At 39.2% G+C, this 16324-nt stretch overlaps 1 protein-coding gene across 2 annotated transcripts in view; it reads left to right on the top strand.

Moving 5' to 3' along the window:
- The window catches only part of ntrk2a (neurotrophic tyrosine kinase, receptor, type 2a), a 118877-nt gene that overhangs the window by 73289 nt on the left and 29264 nt on the right, over positions 1 to 16324 (top strand). For both annotated transcript variants that reach the window (XM_005452057.4, XM_003446114.5), the window contains exon 14: positions 9687 to 9875. In XM_005452057.4, the coding sequence (XP_005452114.1) occupies positions 9687 to 9875 (189 nt within the window). The remainder of the gene's footprint in view (positions 1 to 9686; positions 9876 to 16324) is intronic.

Below are 16324 nucleotides of genomic sequence, written 5' to 3'. Positions count from 1 at the left end.
CCGCTGGTAACAGTAACACTGCACTCATCGAGTTAATCATGTGTGAAAGGTGTGTTTAAGACTGTACACCAAGTCAGTCAAGGCTAATGCGAAGACGCACTTGGGCACAAATTCACCTTCAGTGGATCAATTTGAGGGAGTGTTGTGTGAGTGGAAGCTGTAAAAGTACACTCATCCCTCTAAAGACTTGCGAATGTATGAAAAGAAGCACAAAACAAACCAACAAAAAAACGAAGATGCTGAAACCAAGAAAAGAAAGCAGTAACGTTCCTTGTGAATTTTAAAGGTCAGTTTAATGCTAAAGTCCAGAATCCACATAGAGAGAGTTTGTTGACTTTGTAATTGTTCCAAAATTGGTTGCAGTTGACCTAGAGGCCACTTATGAGATATATTTATGATGAACGGAGCTACAAGTCTCCACTCATTCTGCCTTACAAGCAGTGGGATTTCTTGCCTTTGCGAACTATTTGGATTACAGCACAAACTGAAAATATTTTTAAAAAAACAAAAACAAAACAGGAATTTTGAGTGCAAAAATTGATCGTCCTACACAGACAGTCCTACAGTTCGGCCCAAGAGCTGAAGCACGATCAGTGTTGCCACTGATGACTTAAAGAGCCCCACACAGCATCACCTACATAAGAAATAGCTCGTATCGGCTTTATGTTTAGAATGCAAGCGACTTGATGATGATAACAAATTTGCCTAACTACTTATCCAATTCAGGGTGAAGGGAGTTGATCCCAGCTGTCAGGGCACGCCCTCAACAGGTCGCCAGTCCATAACTGAGCTGTGACACAGACAGAAATTCAAACTGGCAATCACACTGGTGGCCAGTTTGTCTTTGGACTGTAAAATTGAACTCAGGACCTTTTTGCTGCAAGGCGACAGCTCTGATCACCAAACAAAAAATATTCTATTGTGCCTAAAATCATTTCCAAAAGAAGGCAAAGGCAGATACTGAAATATGTCATCTAAAATTGTTGGGAAGCTTAACATATATGAGCGTTCACAGATTGAATTTGGAGTTCTTCAACTTAAACCCACAGCACAGCACTAGCACTAGTTTTGTTCTCCTGTTAGTTTTTCATGGGTGAGATAATCTAAGAAAACTGGTGACTTGATTGCTGCTTGTCTGATTCTTTCTTTTTTCTTTCTGTTGTTGTTGCTGCATACCCAGATCCAGGCGAGTCTTGCAGTTAGTTTAACAATTATAACACTTCGAGTCACAGCCAATACGACTCCCTACAATGAGACTCGAGTTGTTATAAACCAAAACTTCTGTCAGTTATCTTGAATTTAACCACATTCATTTCACTGGCTTTTCAATAACCTAAACACTCACAAGACACAGACTTTACTGTGTCGCTGCGAAGACTGGAAAACAGTGACATACAGCGACCTGCAGCTTTAATGCACCCTGCCATCCACCTCTCAGCTGTGACCTCAGCTTTGAAAGCAAGGTATTGTAATTTATTGACTGTTAACCCAGGTTTTCCCCCAACACACTACAAGTAGATGGAGTCTCCATCGGTTTAAACACCAGTTCCATGTCCATTAACACTGTTGGGTCTTGACCTGACCCCACTTATACCTTCACCTCTGATGTCCATCTCTCCCTCTCTCTTCCTCCGCCTCACATCTCCACATCTTTTTATTCCCCTTTTTACCCAGTCACTCCCAGTGGACCCTCCCTCTCTCCTTGTCTCACACACAGGCTCCTGCTGGCCCTCAGCTTAACGGTTTTTATAACGATCTGACCCTGGGACCTTTCTCTCTGTTAATGATCTACAGCCCCTCCCCTCCCCAACACAAACACATACACACACTGACAGACGGAAACCTGCGCCTGTGTGTGTGCGTCGTGTTATTGTCCTTTTTGTTATGCTGAGATAACGCCAGAGCAGTAAACACTAAAGGTAATTATACAATTCAAAAAGCCCCAAACTAACAGTTTCAGTTCTTGAATATGAGAATTTTTCAGAAGAGACATAATTGAAAGCTGTTTATTTATTTATTTATTCAGTTTTTGACAGCCTGTGGTTTGGACTCACTGCTGAGATGAAATGGCTGCTCTACATTTAATAATGCTGCTACAATTGCAGACTCGGTTTGAGAGGAAAAAGAAGAAAATAGTAGCACCTGCCTTCATTTAATGAAATAAATAGAATTTTCTTCTGTGATGAATAGCGACAATCTACTATATGTCTTGAGCTTCAAATGGAAATCAGAGATTTCATTTTGCAGCTGTGTCCTTGGAGTTTTTAATGAAACCAGATCTATTAATGTTACCTTGTTCTGAAGATTTCACTCAGATGCTGCGTCTCAAACATGCACTCACTCATATTGTGCGCTTTGGTACTTGCTCTTCCTTTGAATGCATAAGTACATTAGCACTGAAGAGGTGCGGCGACATGCAGTGCACTACATTTACCAGAACAATGTACCTAAAATTAGGGTCTGAAATCTCTATAACACAGAAATGTTATATCTCTCCTGGGTGATAAAATTATCAATGCACTTATCAGAGAAATGTAATTAACTTGCAGTGAAGAAGAAGAATTTTGCAAGAGGAAATTGGCGGCCAGAAGGGGAAAAGCTAATCAGAGAGCTAATTAACTAAATGGACATAGCATTAAAAACGAATATGCATGATAATACGCAAAACAAGATGGACAGTATGCAGTAAATAAATAAATAATTCCTGCTTTTGTGTCATTAGAGGGATTTTTTTCTGCTCCACTGACACAGATACTCTGGTACATTTTAGATTATTGTCTTGTAATTTCACAGGATCGCTGGATTATAGTTACTGTGGGCATTATGTGGATTTCCACTTACATGTGCAATACTCTATGTTTCTCAACCTCAAAAACTGGTTCCCTCTGTGGACGCAATCTTTGAATTCAGGTGTCATAAGTTTTGATTGTAATTCCATCCATAATCTATCCATCCTCTTCTGGGTTTGGTAACCACAGCAACTCAGCTACTTAAAATAAATAAATTAATAAATTCAAAGTTGAGAAAATTCAAAATACCAAAATGATGTGATCCAAAACATCTCAGATTGTGTCTGCTTTTGTTTCTTTTATTAACAAAAGTCCTGGCAATGGTCTTTTTCACTTAGTTACAATATTCCCGTGGGGTTAACCACTTAATGCCTAGTATAATGTTTTGGATACATGCGGTTTGATTTCTTTGTTCTGAAACACCTAAATAATTTGCACAATGTATTTATAAGCAATAAATATGGAAAAAAATGCCAGATTTAGCAAAAATTACAATTTATATAAATTAAATGAATATATAATTAATTTTCAAGAGATTAGAATTTTCTTGCAATTACTTCACGGTTCCCGGTTTAGGCTTTAAAGGGTTAAATCATACAATTCTTGCTTCTGTGGCATGTATTTCAAAAAACAGATGGATCTGCATATTTGATTTTGCACAGATTTTTACACCAGATTCCCCTACTATTGCAAGCTTCCCATTTATCCAGGCTTGGGGTCACCCAGGGTGCTACGCTACCCTGCCATAGTTTGCTGCCAGAAGAAAACACTTTCCCAACCTCTTTGAGTCAGGATGGGCATCTGGTGTAAAAAAGTGTGCCAAACCAAATATGCAGATCCATCGGCTGTGGTGATCACTTGGAAAATAAAATGAACAGCTGAAAGTTGTTAATGCAGTGTTTTTGAAGGTAGATACATGTTACTGAAGCTATCATTTTTTTGTAATTTTCAGGTTGCCAGAAATATTGTCCAAATGTGTAAATCAGTCACATATTGAGACATTTCAAAAAGGTACTGAATTACATTCCCTTAATAGTCTTTTACAAAAAAAAAAAAAAAAAACGTTCCCTCAAGTTTGTGTAGTTATGGAGTTTCAAAGTTCCTCTGGCATTAAGCTAACATATAACTGGGAGCATCATGGAATGGGTTTCTGTGGTCAAGTAGCTCCGGTAGTTATACAGAGTAGGTGGTCTGGTACTTTTGTCCATATAGCGAATCTTGTCATGGTAGCCTTTAAGGTAGGAGACCAACAACCCAGTTTTCAGTCATTAAGCAAGGTGCTAGTTTGCTAGTTAGCTAATGTTTGTTAGCTAACTAGCAAACTAGTTTGTTAGTTGCTGTAGAGTATTTCCTGGAATAACTGCCAGAAATGGTGAAATTTAAGTCCACTTTAAAGGAGTGAGAGAATAGCTTAAAATAGCATGTTTGTGTTAAGTCATCTGTACAGAACACTGTATTTGTTTCCTTACTTGTTATATTGTTATGTCTTGTACTCGTAACGTCTGCTGCCCTCTTGGCCAGGTCGCTCTTGGAAAAGGGATTTTAATCTCAAAGTGACTTTTACCTGGTTAAATAAAAACTATAAGGTGTCATTGTTAGAAGGGTAACAGTGTTGTCTGGATTTGTGCATTTAAACTCAGTGTGGTATTTAATATACTATTCACTGTGTAGTTAGAAGCCTGACAAGTGGTTTGTTTTTTTGCGAAATTTGCCAGGTAGCTTGACAATCAAGGTCAAATGTTGCATTGTGTTTCACACTGAATGATAGTTAAGTGTACAGTACACTGTGCAACGTAGATGTATACTAACTGAAGTATCTGACTGGCAGGATTCCTTTTAAAAGTAGATTCAGAGTTACTGTTTTGAGAGTTTTGACTCTGTTTTCTGATAGTTTTATTGCCCTTTGAATGTTCTGTGTTCAAAAAATAAACGTTTTTAGTTGGTGATTGGTAAGTTTTCAGAAATGCAGAATTAAATTAAATTAAAATTAATCTTAATTGGTTTACATCATACCTGTTTTGCACAACTTAGATTAGAAACCCTTTAAAGAAATTTTCAAAATAAAAAATATTTAAAAAGAATTCAGTGTACCCTTCTACTGATAACAATACTATTAAATTAAACCATAATTAGTTGACCTTTTAAGATATTTTGCACGGCAGCACTGATTTGTGCAAAAGAAAAACCATTTAATCCGAGCACACAGTGTTCAGTAATACTTCTTAATACACTCCAAATATTGCACAGCATCCATTATCACCATTTTCACTGCCCCCCAATCACTCTTTGAGATCTTCTTACTGAAAGTGACACATTAGCTTACAAGTCTGGATCTTGACAAAAAAAGATGCCGTCAGACATCGCAGCCAAGACACACACATTTACAGCACATATAAACTCTCCACACACAGAAAAACAAACTATTGTGCTCTTGCTCTCATTCTTTTTCTCTCTCAAGGCCTTTTCATTCTTCACGAGTCACCAACACACACATACGCTGGTTAAGACTCACACATACACACACACAAACAAACTCTCTCAGCTTCTTCCTCTCAATCTAGCCCTGTCAACAGCACTAGAGCCTGATACGCGTCCAGGGACAGAGGAAATGAGCGATGTCAACCAGTATTATAATGCAGCAGAGCCGACCACATGAGAGGGGAAAACATCTACTATGTTTTGTGCTCGTGGGAAATCAATCTCAACTCATAATACGATGTTTTCAGGCTTGTGCTCGTATCTCAAAGAGGCCTAGAGAAGAATTACCTGTGTGTGTGTGTACGTGTGCATGTGCGCATGTAGCTGTAATCCTACCACGTCTATGATGAAACCCATGCTCTGACTTGTCTGTAGGGTTATTTTCCTTCTACTGACACAAGGTTGACGAGCTGATGAAAGACCGAGACTGCATGGAAGCATCCAATTATCCTGCTTAAGACAGTCTTATGGATACACAGTTTGTATTGTTCTCACCTGTTATTCAGTGAAAAGGCATGCATAAGATGATATTGCACAGCTAGAAGCATGACTCTGATCTCTCGCCAGACTTTATTTCTGCATTTTTAGGACAATGCACTAAAAAGCACTAATTTACTATCCGCTTCATGTACCTGAGTGATTGGAATCATTTGCATCATTGCCTCTTAACAATCTTTGTTATATGCTAAGATGGTAGCGTCTGCAATTATATACAACTGAGCGTGGTTAATAAAAAAAAAGAAGAAGACATTAAAGGAATGAAAAAGGTGTGGGGGTTGTTTCCATGCAGCTATTTAAAATGTGGAAAATATCACCACTGGGGCAAACTTTGCAACTTTGAGTTCTTTCAGCTTATGATTGGCTCCACAGTATTTAAGATTTGTGAAAACTTTTGGCAGTATCCCAGAAGAATCAGCTACCCAAAACAAAAAGCAGAACGCTCTTGAAGCTGGAATGAACTGCAGTAAAGTGCTCTCAGTGGGATTGCTGCTGACATAACAGGAAGTCATTGTTTCAGTGATTTAAGCAGCACTTATTTATAATTACACATTGTAAAGACTGAGAAAGACAAGCTGGTCCTAAAAAGTATGTGCACTCACTGGCCACTGTGATAGGTAGACTGTGCTAGTATTGAGTTGGACCCTTTTTGCCTTTAGAGCTGCTTTAATTGTTCATGGCACAGATTCAGCAAGGTGCTGGAAACATTCCTCAGAGATTTTGGTCCATATTGACATGATAGCATCACACAGTTGCTGCAGATTTGTCAGCTGCACTTCCATGATGAGACTCTCACATTACGCCACATCCCTAAGGTGCTCTATTGGATTAAGATCTGGTGACTGTGGAGGCCATTTGAGTACGGGGAACTCGCTGTCATGTTCAAGAAACCATTTTGAGATGATTTGAGCTTTGTGACACGGTGTGTTATCCTGCTGGAAGCGGCCTTCAGAAGATGGGTACACTGTGGTCATGGACATGGTCGGTAACAAAACTCAGGAAGACTTAAAAATATGCTAGGTTGGTAGATTGTTGTTGCAGCAGATATTTAGACTCGTCAGATCATCGGCTGACCGAAATGGCACTGTGTGCTCTTACAGATTTGCTTCAGGGACAGATTTACTGTCCCTTTAGAGATGTTCTTCCACATAACTCAGTAACAGTCAGTAGTTATTTAAGTTACTGTTGCCTTGTTATCAGCTTGAAGCAGTCTGGCCATTCTTCTCTGACCTCTGGCATCAACAGGGCATTTTCACCCAGAGATCTGAATACTGCATATTTTTTCTTTTTAAGACAATTCTTTGTAAACACGAGAGATGGTTCTGTGGAAAAATCTCCGAAGATCTATTTCTTAAGTACTCAGCCTAGCCCATCTGGTACCAACAACCATGACCATGTCTACATGCCTGAATGGGTTGAGTTGCTGCCATGTGATTGTCTGTTTAGATTATTGCATTAACAAGAAGTGTATCAATAAAGTATCTGTTGAGTGTATATATAATTATATGATCTTGTATATATTTTACTGGTTGCTATACATGTTTCTTCTATACTGGTCATAAAGAAGAAATTGCTTGGAAAAGCAATTTCGGTACTGTATGAGATTTGTGTCAAAATAACTGAACTACAAAGAGGCTATGGCACTCTGCCTTAGACACATCAGATGGTTTCTTACCAAATTACCGTTGTTTTAGCACAAAATTGTGGAGACTGTTTTCACCGCTGGCTGGGCTGCAGTAGAACAAAGCGGTACAAAGGGACGAATTTTGTAACTCCTGCTGGAAGCGCAGAGTCGTCAGATAAACTTCAGCTGAAATATTAACACAGCACAAAGACATGAGGTTATTTTCCTGATTAGTTGAATTAAAACTAAATTGCTTGTCATACTTTGTCCTAAATTCTACTTTCACAATACATTTTTAGGTATTTCAGATGGAATTGGAAGCTTATGAATTTTAAATGTACTGTATGTTAAACGTGTGAGCTGTACTTTAATAGCCAGTTTTCTGTGTTGATTGTAAGAACAATTATTATTGTGTAGGACTGACTTCACAGTTGTGCTTAATAAAGTGGCCACTACATTTCTAGTGCATGGTTGTATGCAGACATATTGATTGTAAGTATTAAACGGTCCAGTGAGAGATAAGGGTGCATATGCAGGAGTCAAAGGTGAGGCGAAAAAGAAACCCAGAGTGAATATCAGTGTGTACCTGTAGGCTCTTGCAAATGTAGCTGCTATTTCCTGCTATAGCCTATGTGAGAAGAAGAATAAAAAGAAGATATTGTTTGCTTTGGCACTCAGTGTATGGGTACAGAAAATTAGCAGCAATGTGATGAGGGTTTACTGTCACAGACAAACCTCCTGGACTATTTTCACGGGCCTAATTAGAAACTAATAACGCCTCCATTCTGCTGCCAAAACAAACCCTTTTGCTGTGAAAGGGATGGGCTCCGTGTCTGACTCACGCTACCCCACCTCTGCTTTGTTTTCGGTTAATTCATGTTAATGCTGCATCTTGTGCTTTTCAGAAATTTGAGTTGTGTGAAAGAGGAAGCCTATTCTCCCGAGACTTTTATTTTAACGAGATAATAGTGCCATCTCTGCGTCTGCATTTTCCACTTTTTGTGTCGCTTTGTTTTTTTCCACCAAGCTCCTAGATTGCTGCTTTTTATTGCATACATGAATTCCCTCTGTTACCTTCCTGCTCTGGAGGAATACACTTCATATTAGCCTTCTTTTCTTGACTTGATCATTAAATGCTGCAGAAGCTTACCTAAAAAAGCTTTCAAACTGACAAAAAGAAAACAGCTACTGCTGATAAAGTACCTAATGGTATTCTCCCATTTTGGCCCCCTTAATGGGGCACTTACCGGCTTAGTCACTCATTTTCTTCATGCAGAAATTTGTAAATTTGTTTTCGTTCAGTCAAAATGACCCAAGTTACTACATGAGCTGCTACTTCTGCCCCTCATTCATATTTCCTAGCATCTTCGCTCTTGTCAATTAACCTCATAGAGCTCTGTTGCACATTAGGATTAAAACATCCGTTGCTGACAGAGGGGAGTCATGTGCTCTGCCATTTGGACCTCCACCCTCTTTCTACCTGGATAAATACTGTTGGGTGTGGCAGGTTACTCCTGACATTGCTTACTTGCATCAGTGTCCTAGCAGGAGATGTAGTAAACAGGCTTTTTTCTCCCCTGAGGAGCTCTGTATGAAATTCAAAATCAGTGGAGTCTCGGACTGGAAATAACTCCTGGATTTAAGAATACAACTTACTGTGGTCGGGTGGTTGTTTTGGGTGTCAGTGAGACATGAAATATAATTTTAAAAATTCATTTTTTTCACATTAAAAAGAAATGTACAAAGTTTACATATGCAGTAAGGCGACCATCTAACACAGGTCAGCACTTGTTGGTCACAAATGTTGATTCTGATTCACTTTGTTTCTGGACCGTTTAATTTGTGCTGAAGTCAGCTTGAACTACAGTTGTGAATAATGCTGGAATGACGGACAGAGCTTTGCATGAAACAAAGGAGCTGCAAGGATGTGTCGTGTAATCACATCTGAGGGCAAGCTTCTTTACAACAGCCAGAACAGTCAGACACAAGGAAAAATACGGCTTTGCCTAAAGTAAGGGCTGAGGCTTGATAATGGTTCAAATGGGGATAATAGTGCACACTTTGAGGCAATCTTTTCTTGAAGGCACTCATGTTGCTTGTCCACCAAGAAATAGCTGTATGAAAAGCAGAAAAAGAGAGCTTGCTAGAGTTCTAATGTTAGGAAGGTTTAGGAGTCTGTGGGATTTTATCTCCTCACTGCCAGTAACAGCTTTAATTACTCCACTTGCATCCTCATACTGATCACATAGCTGGAATGCTTTTCAAACATCGCTTATCCCCATTTCTCTGCTACTTAGGACCATCTTCGGTGATCAGCAATGACGATGACTCTGCCTCTCCTCTTCACCACGTCTCCAATGGCAGCAACACTCCTTCGTCCTCGGAGATGGGCCCTGACGCAGTAATCATCGGCATGACCAAGATCCCAGTGATCGAAAACCCTCAATACTTCAGAAGCACAAACAGCCTGCTCAAGACTGACACGTGTAAGTAAAAGACTCGCATATCTTTGACGTGGACCCGAATTAACTCTGATTTAGAATCAAACTTTTATCAGTTGATTACAAGCTACTGTATACATCCTTCCTCGCTGTCATGTCAGTGACCTTGGAGCTGCTGCTGGTAAAATCTGAGGGAAGAATGGGAAATAGAAAGTCTAATTATATGCATGTTTGTGTGTGGCTGTGCCCCAGCATACGTTAGGGACACATTCATAAATTCAAGACTTCCATGGATGACTCATATACATACCAGAGCTAAAGAAACCAAATGATGCTAGACCTTATTTGCCACTGGTTTAAATTTTTCAAACCAAGTGAGAATGAGAAAGTGACAAACCCGAAGTAGAAGCTAGAAGAAGAGCAGAGGGAGAGAGAAAGAGAGCCACAGACAAATAGACAGACAGAAAATGCACAAGGATATTGACCTGGTCCATCAACATGACATTATGATTATTGGCAAGTTATAAAAGCTTCTCCAGGCTTTGGCCTTGTGTTGCAGTAAATTATGGACCCACGCATTTGTGTGTGTGTGTGTGTGTTCATGTGTGCTCATTCTGTTGAGAGCAAGGTTTAGGTTGTATAATAATGGGGGACTGGAGGTCGACCTCTTCAGTCCTGCATTATAACTAAAAGACTGACTGGGATTTACAGCCAAATGACGAAGAATGAAAGCGCTTAGGATCAATGAAAGTCAATAACACACTGCGGTGTATGTGCATGTGCCTGCATGTGCGTTTTTAATATATTACAGCCATTACAACTATTACACAGTGTGTGCCTTTGACTCACAGACAGGCTGCATAAATACTGAAAGTATCTGACCGATTATTTGGCACTCCGCCTTTTCAGACCGGTACAATAGCCTTTGATGGAGACAGTTTGGCAAAGTGGCACATGGTTGAATGCCAGGAACGGAACTCTTTTTAAAGAGAGGTCTTAACCAGTTTGCATCCTGTAATATTGAATGCAGGAGGAATCAGTAGCAGGTACACGTCTCTGCTTAAATGATCGCGCAGGCCTCTTTCGCGCAGCAATAAAGCAACAATTACTCTGCTGAGATGATGAATCCACGTGTAATTATGGGAAATGTTAGTGTGCTGCAAAGCTTCGGTTGTGCAACTGTCTTTTTAAGTGAGCACCTCATTAAAAATAATGATATTAGCAGAGTTAGCATTGTTGGAAAGCAGGTCACAAACATTACAAAGGAGCTTCAGTAAAGCACACAGATTTGAAAAGGTGGTAACTGTTGTGTTTATGTTTTGCTGATCACTCACATATACATAAATTTGGGTTTACAACTAAAATATGGCAGTTATAGGTATAAGAGTATATGAACATATTCTCCCACTACATTTACTATCATGTCACACATATCTTTCCACTAAACTTCTCTGGATTTAATTTGAAGATTCAAATTTCAGGAAAACCCTTTGCAAAGTGTAATTCATTTCTTTAGACCACTAAGACAGAAATCGGGCCAGTCAGATAACCATGCACAAGCTTGTTTTATTAAAGACCAATTCTGAATGGTTGAGACCCAGGCTGGAGTTTCTTGAAGGTGGCAACGAACTGTTGATTTGGCTTCACTGAAAAGTGGCAGGCTGACACGTTGTGGCAGACTGAGGAGAGTAAGGCAAACTGGCAGTGAACCTGAGACACAGGGGGCATACAGTTAAACATGGTTTCAAACAAGATCAAGAGAATACAAAAACTAGACATGTGTTGCTACCAGGTTGGAAAAACTCTGCCAGGGACTGGAGCATAGAGTCGGGCATATGGGCTGAAGGGCTTCATAGGAGATTGGATCACAGGTGCAACTGAGGAAAGAAGTGGGAACAGGATGCTGAGCCATGCCAAGACAAAGAGAGAGAACAAACAGGGGAGACTACAAGATACACAAAGAATGAGAGAGAGTTACACTCTAGACCATGGCAGCAAAAATTGTTTGAAATTTCAGGAATAATTGAACACTAGTTCAGGCAGGCCAGGAGCCAAAACTCAGTCTGCAAAACCCAGTAAATCAGCCAAATCAACTGATTGCTAGTACTTCTAGTGGTTTCCCTGAAAGTATACACATGGACAGGCAGGGAATCCAAGAACAGAGTCATGCTGCCACATATTAAAGATGATAAATATGAAGGTGGTGTGAGTAGACTGTCAGCTTGCATTAGCATAAAAAATAGGAAACAGCTAGACTGGCTGCATCCCCCCCCCAAAAAACCCTCCAACTGTCACAGTATATAGAATACATAGAATTTATGGTAAGCTTTAATGATTGATAAATAATCCAAAAATAAACACAATTCAAGGAAGGAAGGAAAAACAATTGAGATAGAGGAGACCATAAATGCTGTAACAAAGACTAAGGGGATGGATAGGACTATTTATACACTAAGGGATGATTTGGGTGCATTTAATCAAAACAGGTGAGGACAGACAGGGAAGAAGAGAAATGTAAAGCAGGAAATGGACAATAACAAGAATACTAAAACAAGGAGACACTAAAACATGGAAGAAATCTAAGTATGTAGAGAAAAAAAAATCTCACTTCTCTTTAACATGGAGCCCAATCAACTCTGATGTAGAACTACACATTTATCAGTTACAAGCTATAAAATAAATTTCTTCTTGCTCTTGTGTGAATGACCTTGAAGCTGCTGCTGTAAGATCTGAGGGAAGAATGGGAAAATAGAAAGTGTAGGTTTGTGTGTGACTGTGTCCCAGCATATGTTAGGCCACTCATAAATTCAAGACTTTGGTGGATGACTCATACACATACCAGAGCTAAAAGAACCAAATCATGCTAGAGCTCATGAGCCACTAGTGGCTGATTCAGTTTTTTTGATTGCAAAAGCTAAAGACAACACGCAATAAAGTTGCGTGTTCTGTAAAGCGTCCTTGAATGTTTTGAAAGGCGCTTCTAAATAAAATGTATTATTATTATTATTATTATCAATACACTAAGTGAGGTAAAAGGTCAAATGCTGTGGCAAAGATTATGGGGATGACAGGGGTATTTATACACCAAGGGATGATTTGAGATCTATGAGAACTCGTTTCTGCCACTGGACAAAAACCAAAAAAAACCCCAAAAGGCCTTCCATAAGTTTTAAGGTTAGGTCTCTAAATTTTGAGAAAATAACTTGAAATATCAAGTTATTAAGTTGACATTTTTATATAATTAAAAATGTTGACTATAGAGAGCAACCATGTATAATGACACTGACAAATCAGAGAGGAAAGAGAAGGTAGAGAATCTAACAAAAGACATTAAGAAAAACTTACAAAGAAAGGCAGGAAAGGTAGTTAAAGCTCAAAATCACAGAAACATAATCATCTCTAGAATGACAAATCAAAACAAGAATCAGAATACAAAAATACAATAATAATAAACTCTGAAGCTAAAAACCATGAATATAAAACAACAAATGACAACCAAGCAGGGACCCCAAAACTCATATTAGCTAAGAATATAAAACCTCAAAACAACATAAAACCCCAGCGCCATGGCAGAAACACGTGCCCACCAGCACCTGCAAAACTCAATAATGTACATTTATACAAAAACTGAAATGCTAATGACTGTAAATGAGAGGCAGAGGACTGGCTGCTATTTATTGTACCATTTTTTGCCTTTGTGCTAAGCTAAGCTAACTGAGTTCTTGCTGGATCCAACTATATGTGTAGGGTCACATGTAGGGTCATGTAGGGTCACATGTAGGGTCATGTAGGGTCACATGTAGGGTCATGTAGGGTCACAATAGTAAAATCATGTGTCTAAGCTTTTCATTGTAGTGTTTAAACTCAAATAGAGATTACAGACGACTTGATATTAATATCTGCAGTAGCGGTGTTGAAAAAGTGATTTTTCTTTCATCATCTTTCTTACATCATCCTCTTGGCTTTGTGTTCAGTACCTCTCAATTCTTCCACTGCTTCTATACGAGTTGGTCTTTTGGGCTTTGTATTTTTTGTATCTAGGGAATGGGGATTAACATCACTCTGGAAAATGTTATTCACAAGTCAACACGTACTGATTGTATTCGAAGACACCGGTTTACAAAAAACCACATGTGCATGCACGCACACACACACAGGCTGACACACAAAATTTAGGTCACAATTAGCTACGCTGGCTGATAGGAGGGCACAGAGTCAGGAAAAGTCAGTGCCATGACATTATTGAAGAATGTTTGACGTTTCTGGTTGTCCTCTTCTCAAAGCATCTGTCAAACACGACTGTGTCTTTGACCTATCCTGTTGCTCAGTTCAAAGTACCGAACTCAGTTTTTCCAAGCTGTTCAAGCTGTTTTATGTCTGCATTCAACGCAATGGAAAGAATTCGGGCAGATGAGACGAAGAGGAACGGAATATGAAACAGATGGCAAACGGAGAATAATTATGTCCCGAGACATTAATTTATTTGGGAGTTCATAAGATGCTGATGAAGGATAGGTGTGAGAGGGGACTCTAAATGATGTGGTGGAAAAATGAAGGCAGGACGGCAAAAAAGGTGGAAGATGAGGGGGTCGATGGGAAATATTATTCTTCTTGATGTTAATATTGTAAGCCCTGTCATAAACAATTCATGGAAAAAGGACTAATGGAGCAACAGAACGGGGGAAGAACCTGTGCCTGGATGTTAATACTTAGAGGATGCTGATTAAAAACTGATAGGTTTAGCAGCCAAGAGGAACAGCAACAGGGAGAGATAAATGGCGAAACAGAGGAACGCTAAATAAGGAAAGTGAGAGTAAGATAATGAGAATAGATGGAAGAATGCAAATGAGGGAAAATGAGTGAATATGATAAGCATGGAAAACGGGTACTAATTAGGAAAAACATCAGAGAGTAAGTGTGTTAAGTCTGGTAAATGAGGAATTATATTTTAGTAGATCTTAATTAAGGATACTGATTGAGGAGAAGGGGTGTGATATGTCGCACGGCACGTGGAGACACAGTGTAACAATGAAAGTGAGGTGGAAGACAGATTGTAAACTTGGCAAAAGGAAAGCAGCTGCAAAGCAGAATTATTTCATGACTGAAATACGGCCATTAGAAATAAAAGGACTTATTCTTCTACGCTCTTGATAGACAATAAATGCTAATGCCTGAATACATGCAAAGTAGATGCGACAACACTGGAAATCTAACCAAAAAAGACACAAAAAGAAAATTGCAGGAAAAGGTTGTGCGAATAACCACATCTTCCTGCCAAAGACTAAAAAAAAGAAAGGAGGAAAAAAAAAGCGGTACGGGAAGCACTGGTCTGCAAACATCAATTTATTTGCTATTTGAGGATGTTAATTAAGGAGAAGTGGTGCAAGGCATTTTCATGGATGAATGCTTATTATACAACTGCAGTAGGAAAATGGTGCGGTGAGGTAATTAGCTGGTTAAATGGTGGGTAGCTTTCTTGTGGGGATGTGGGTTTATTGTGTGCCGTTGTTGCAAAGGGAATTGTGGTGATCAGCGACATGTTGGTTTTTTTTATTTGAGATGAAGACTCAATTCTAGGAGAAATAGATGATAAAATAATTAGTAAATGATGAAATAATTTACAAATATTCTTGACTTTTATTCATGCTGGTACCTCAGGATTACGTACTCGGGTTTAGGAGGTAGAAGTTATTCACATGCTGCTGATTTGCAAAAACGGAAAAGAACCGTAGCGTCACTTTTTCATCATATTCAGATGCTTACAGGACTTATTTGATCAAACCATCCTAAACTATAAGCTGATGAGGTTTAGGCCCTTGCCATCTGAGTAAAATATTAAAAGGTGAACTGTGTCTGCAGCACAATGCATGACTTGTTTGTTTTGAAACGAAAATCTTTCCCCAAACATGACCATGATACTTTTGCTGGGTAACCACACAGCACATGGAAGAAAGAACTTCCGTATGTGGACTTTGTTGCTCTTTCAAACAGCATCGTTAGCTCTTGGCGTCTAAGATTGCTGCAAGGCACCAATGCGGACGGACACCCAGTGTGTATCCCTGTGTAAGGCAGTGGTTTCTCACAGAAACCTGTATTTGAGGCCCGAGGACAAGAAAACGTTGTCTATTTAGTGTATCATAGATTCTACATCTGGAGTACTTCCCACCATCCTAACAGAAAGGCCATTATGTCGTTTTTTCTTTTTTTCATTGACCAATAGAAGCTCACAGAAATCTTCCACACACAAGATATCAAAATAATAGAGAGGTTGTAGTATAGAAAACACACTGTCCTCCTTAAACCACCCACATTTTTCTTTTTGTTCCTTTTAGGCTTTTTTTGAACACAGGACAGATGGGACTGAACGATCTGCAGTCTTTTTAATTAAAATGTTTTAATTCATTTTCCTGTTTGACGTTTCCTTCCCATTAATTCACAAAGGTTACAAATGAAGGCCAAGACGGGATTTGACGGAGACAATATGCAGCCTATCG

The sequence above is a fragment of the Oreochromis niloticus genome, linkage group LG12, assembly GCF_001858045.2.
Source record: "Oreochromis niloticus isolate F11D_XX linkage group LG12, O_niloticus_UMD_NMBU, whole genome shotgun sequence".
NCBI lineage: Eukaryota > Metazoa > Chordata > Actinopteri > Cichliformes > Cichlidae > Oreochromis > Oreochromis niloticus.
Note: the sequence above shows the minus strand (reverse complement) of the source record. Positions and strands in the feature narration are given on the sequence as shown.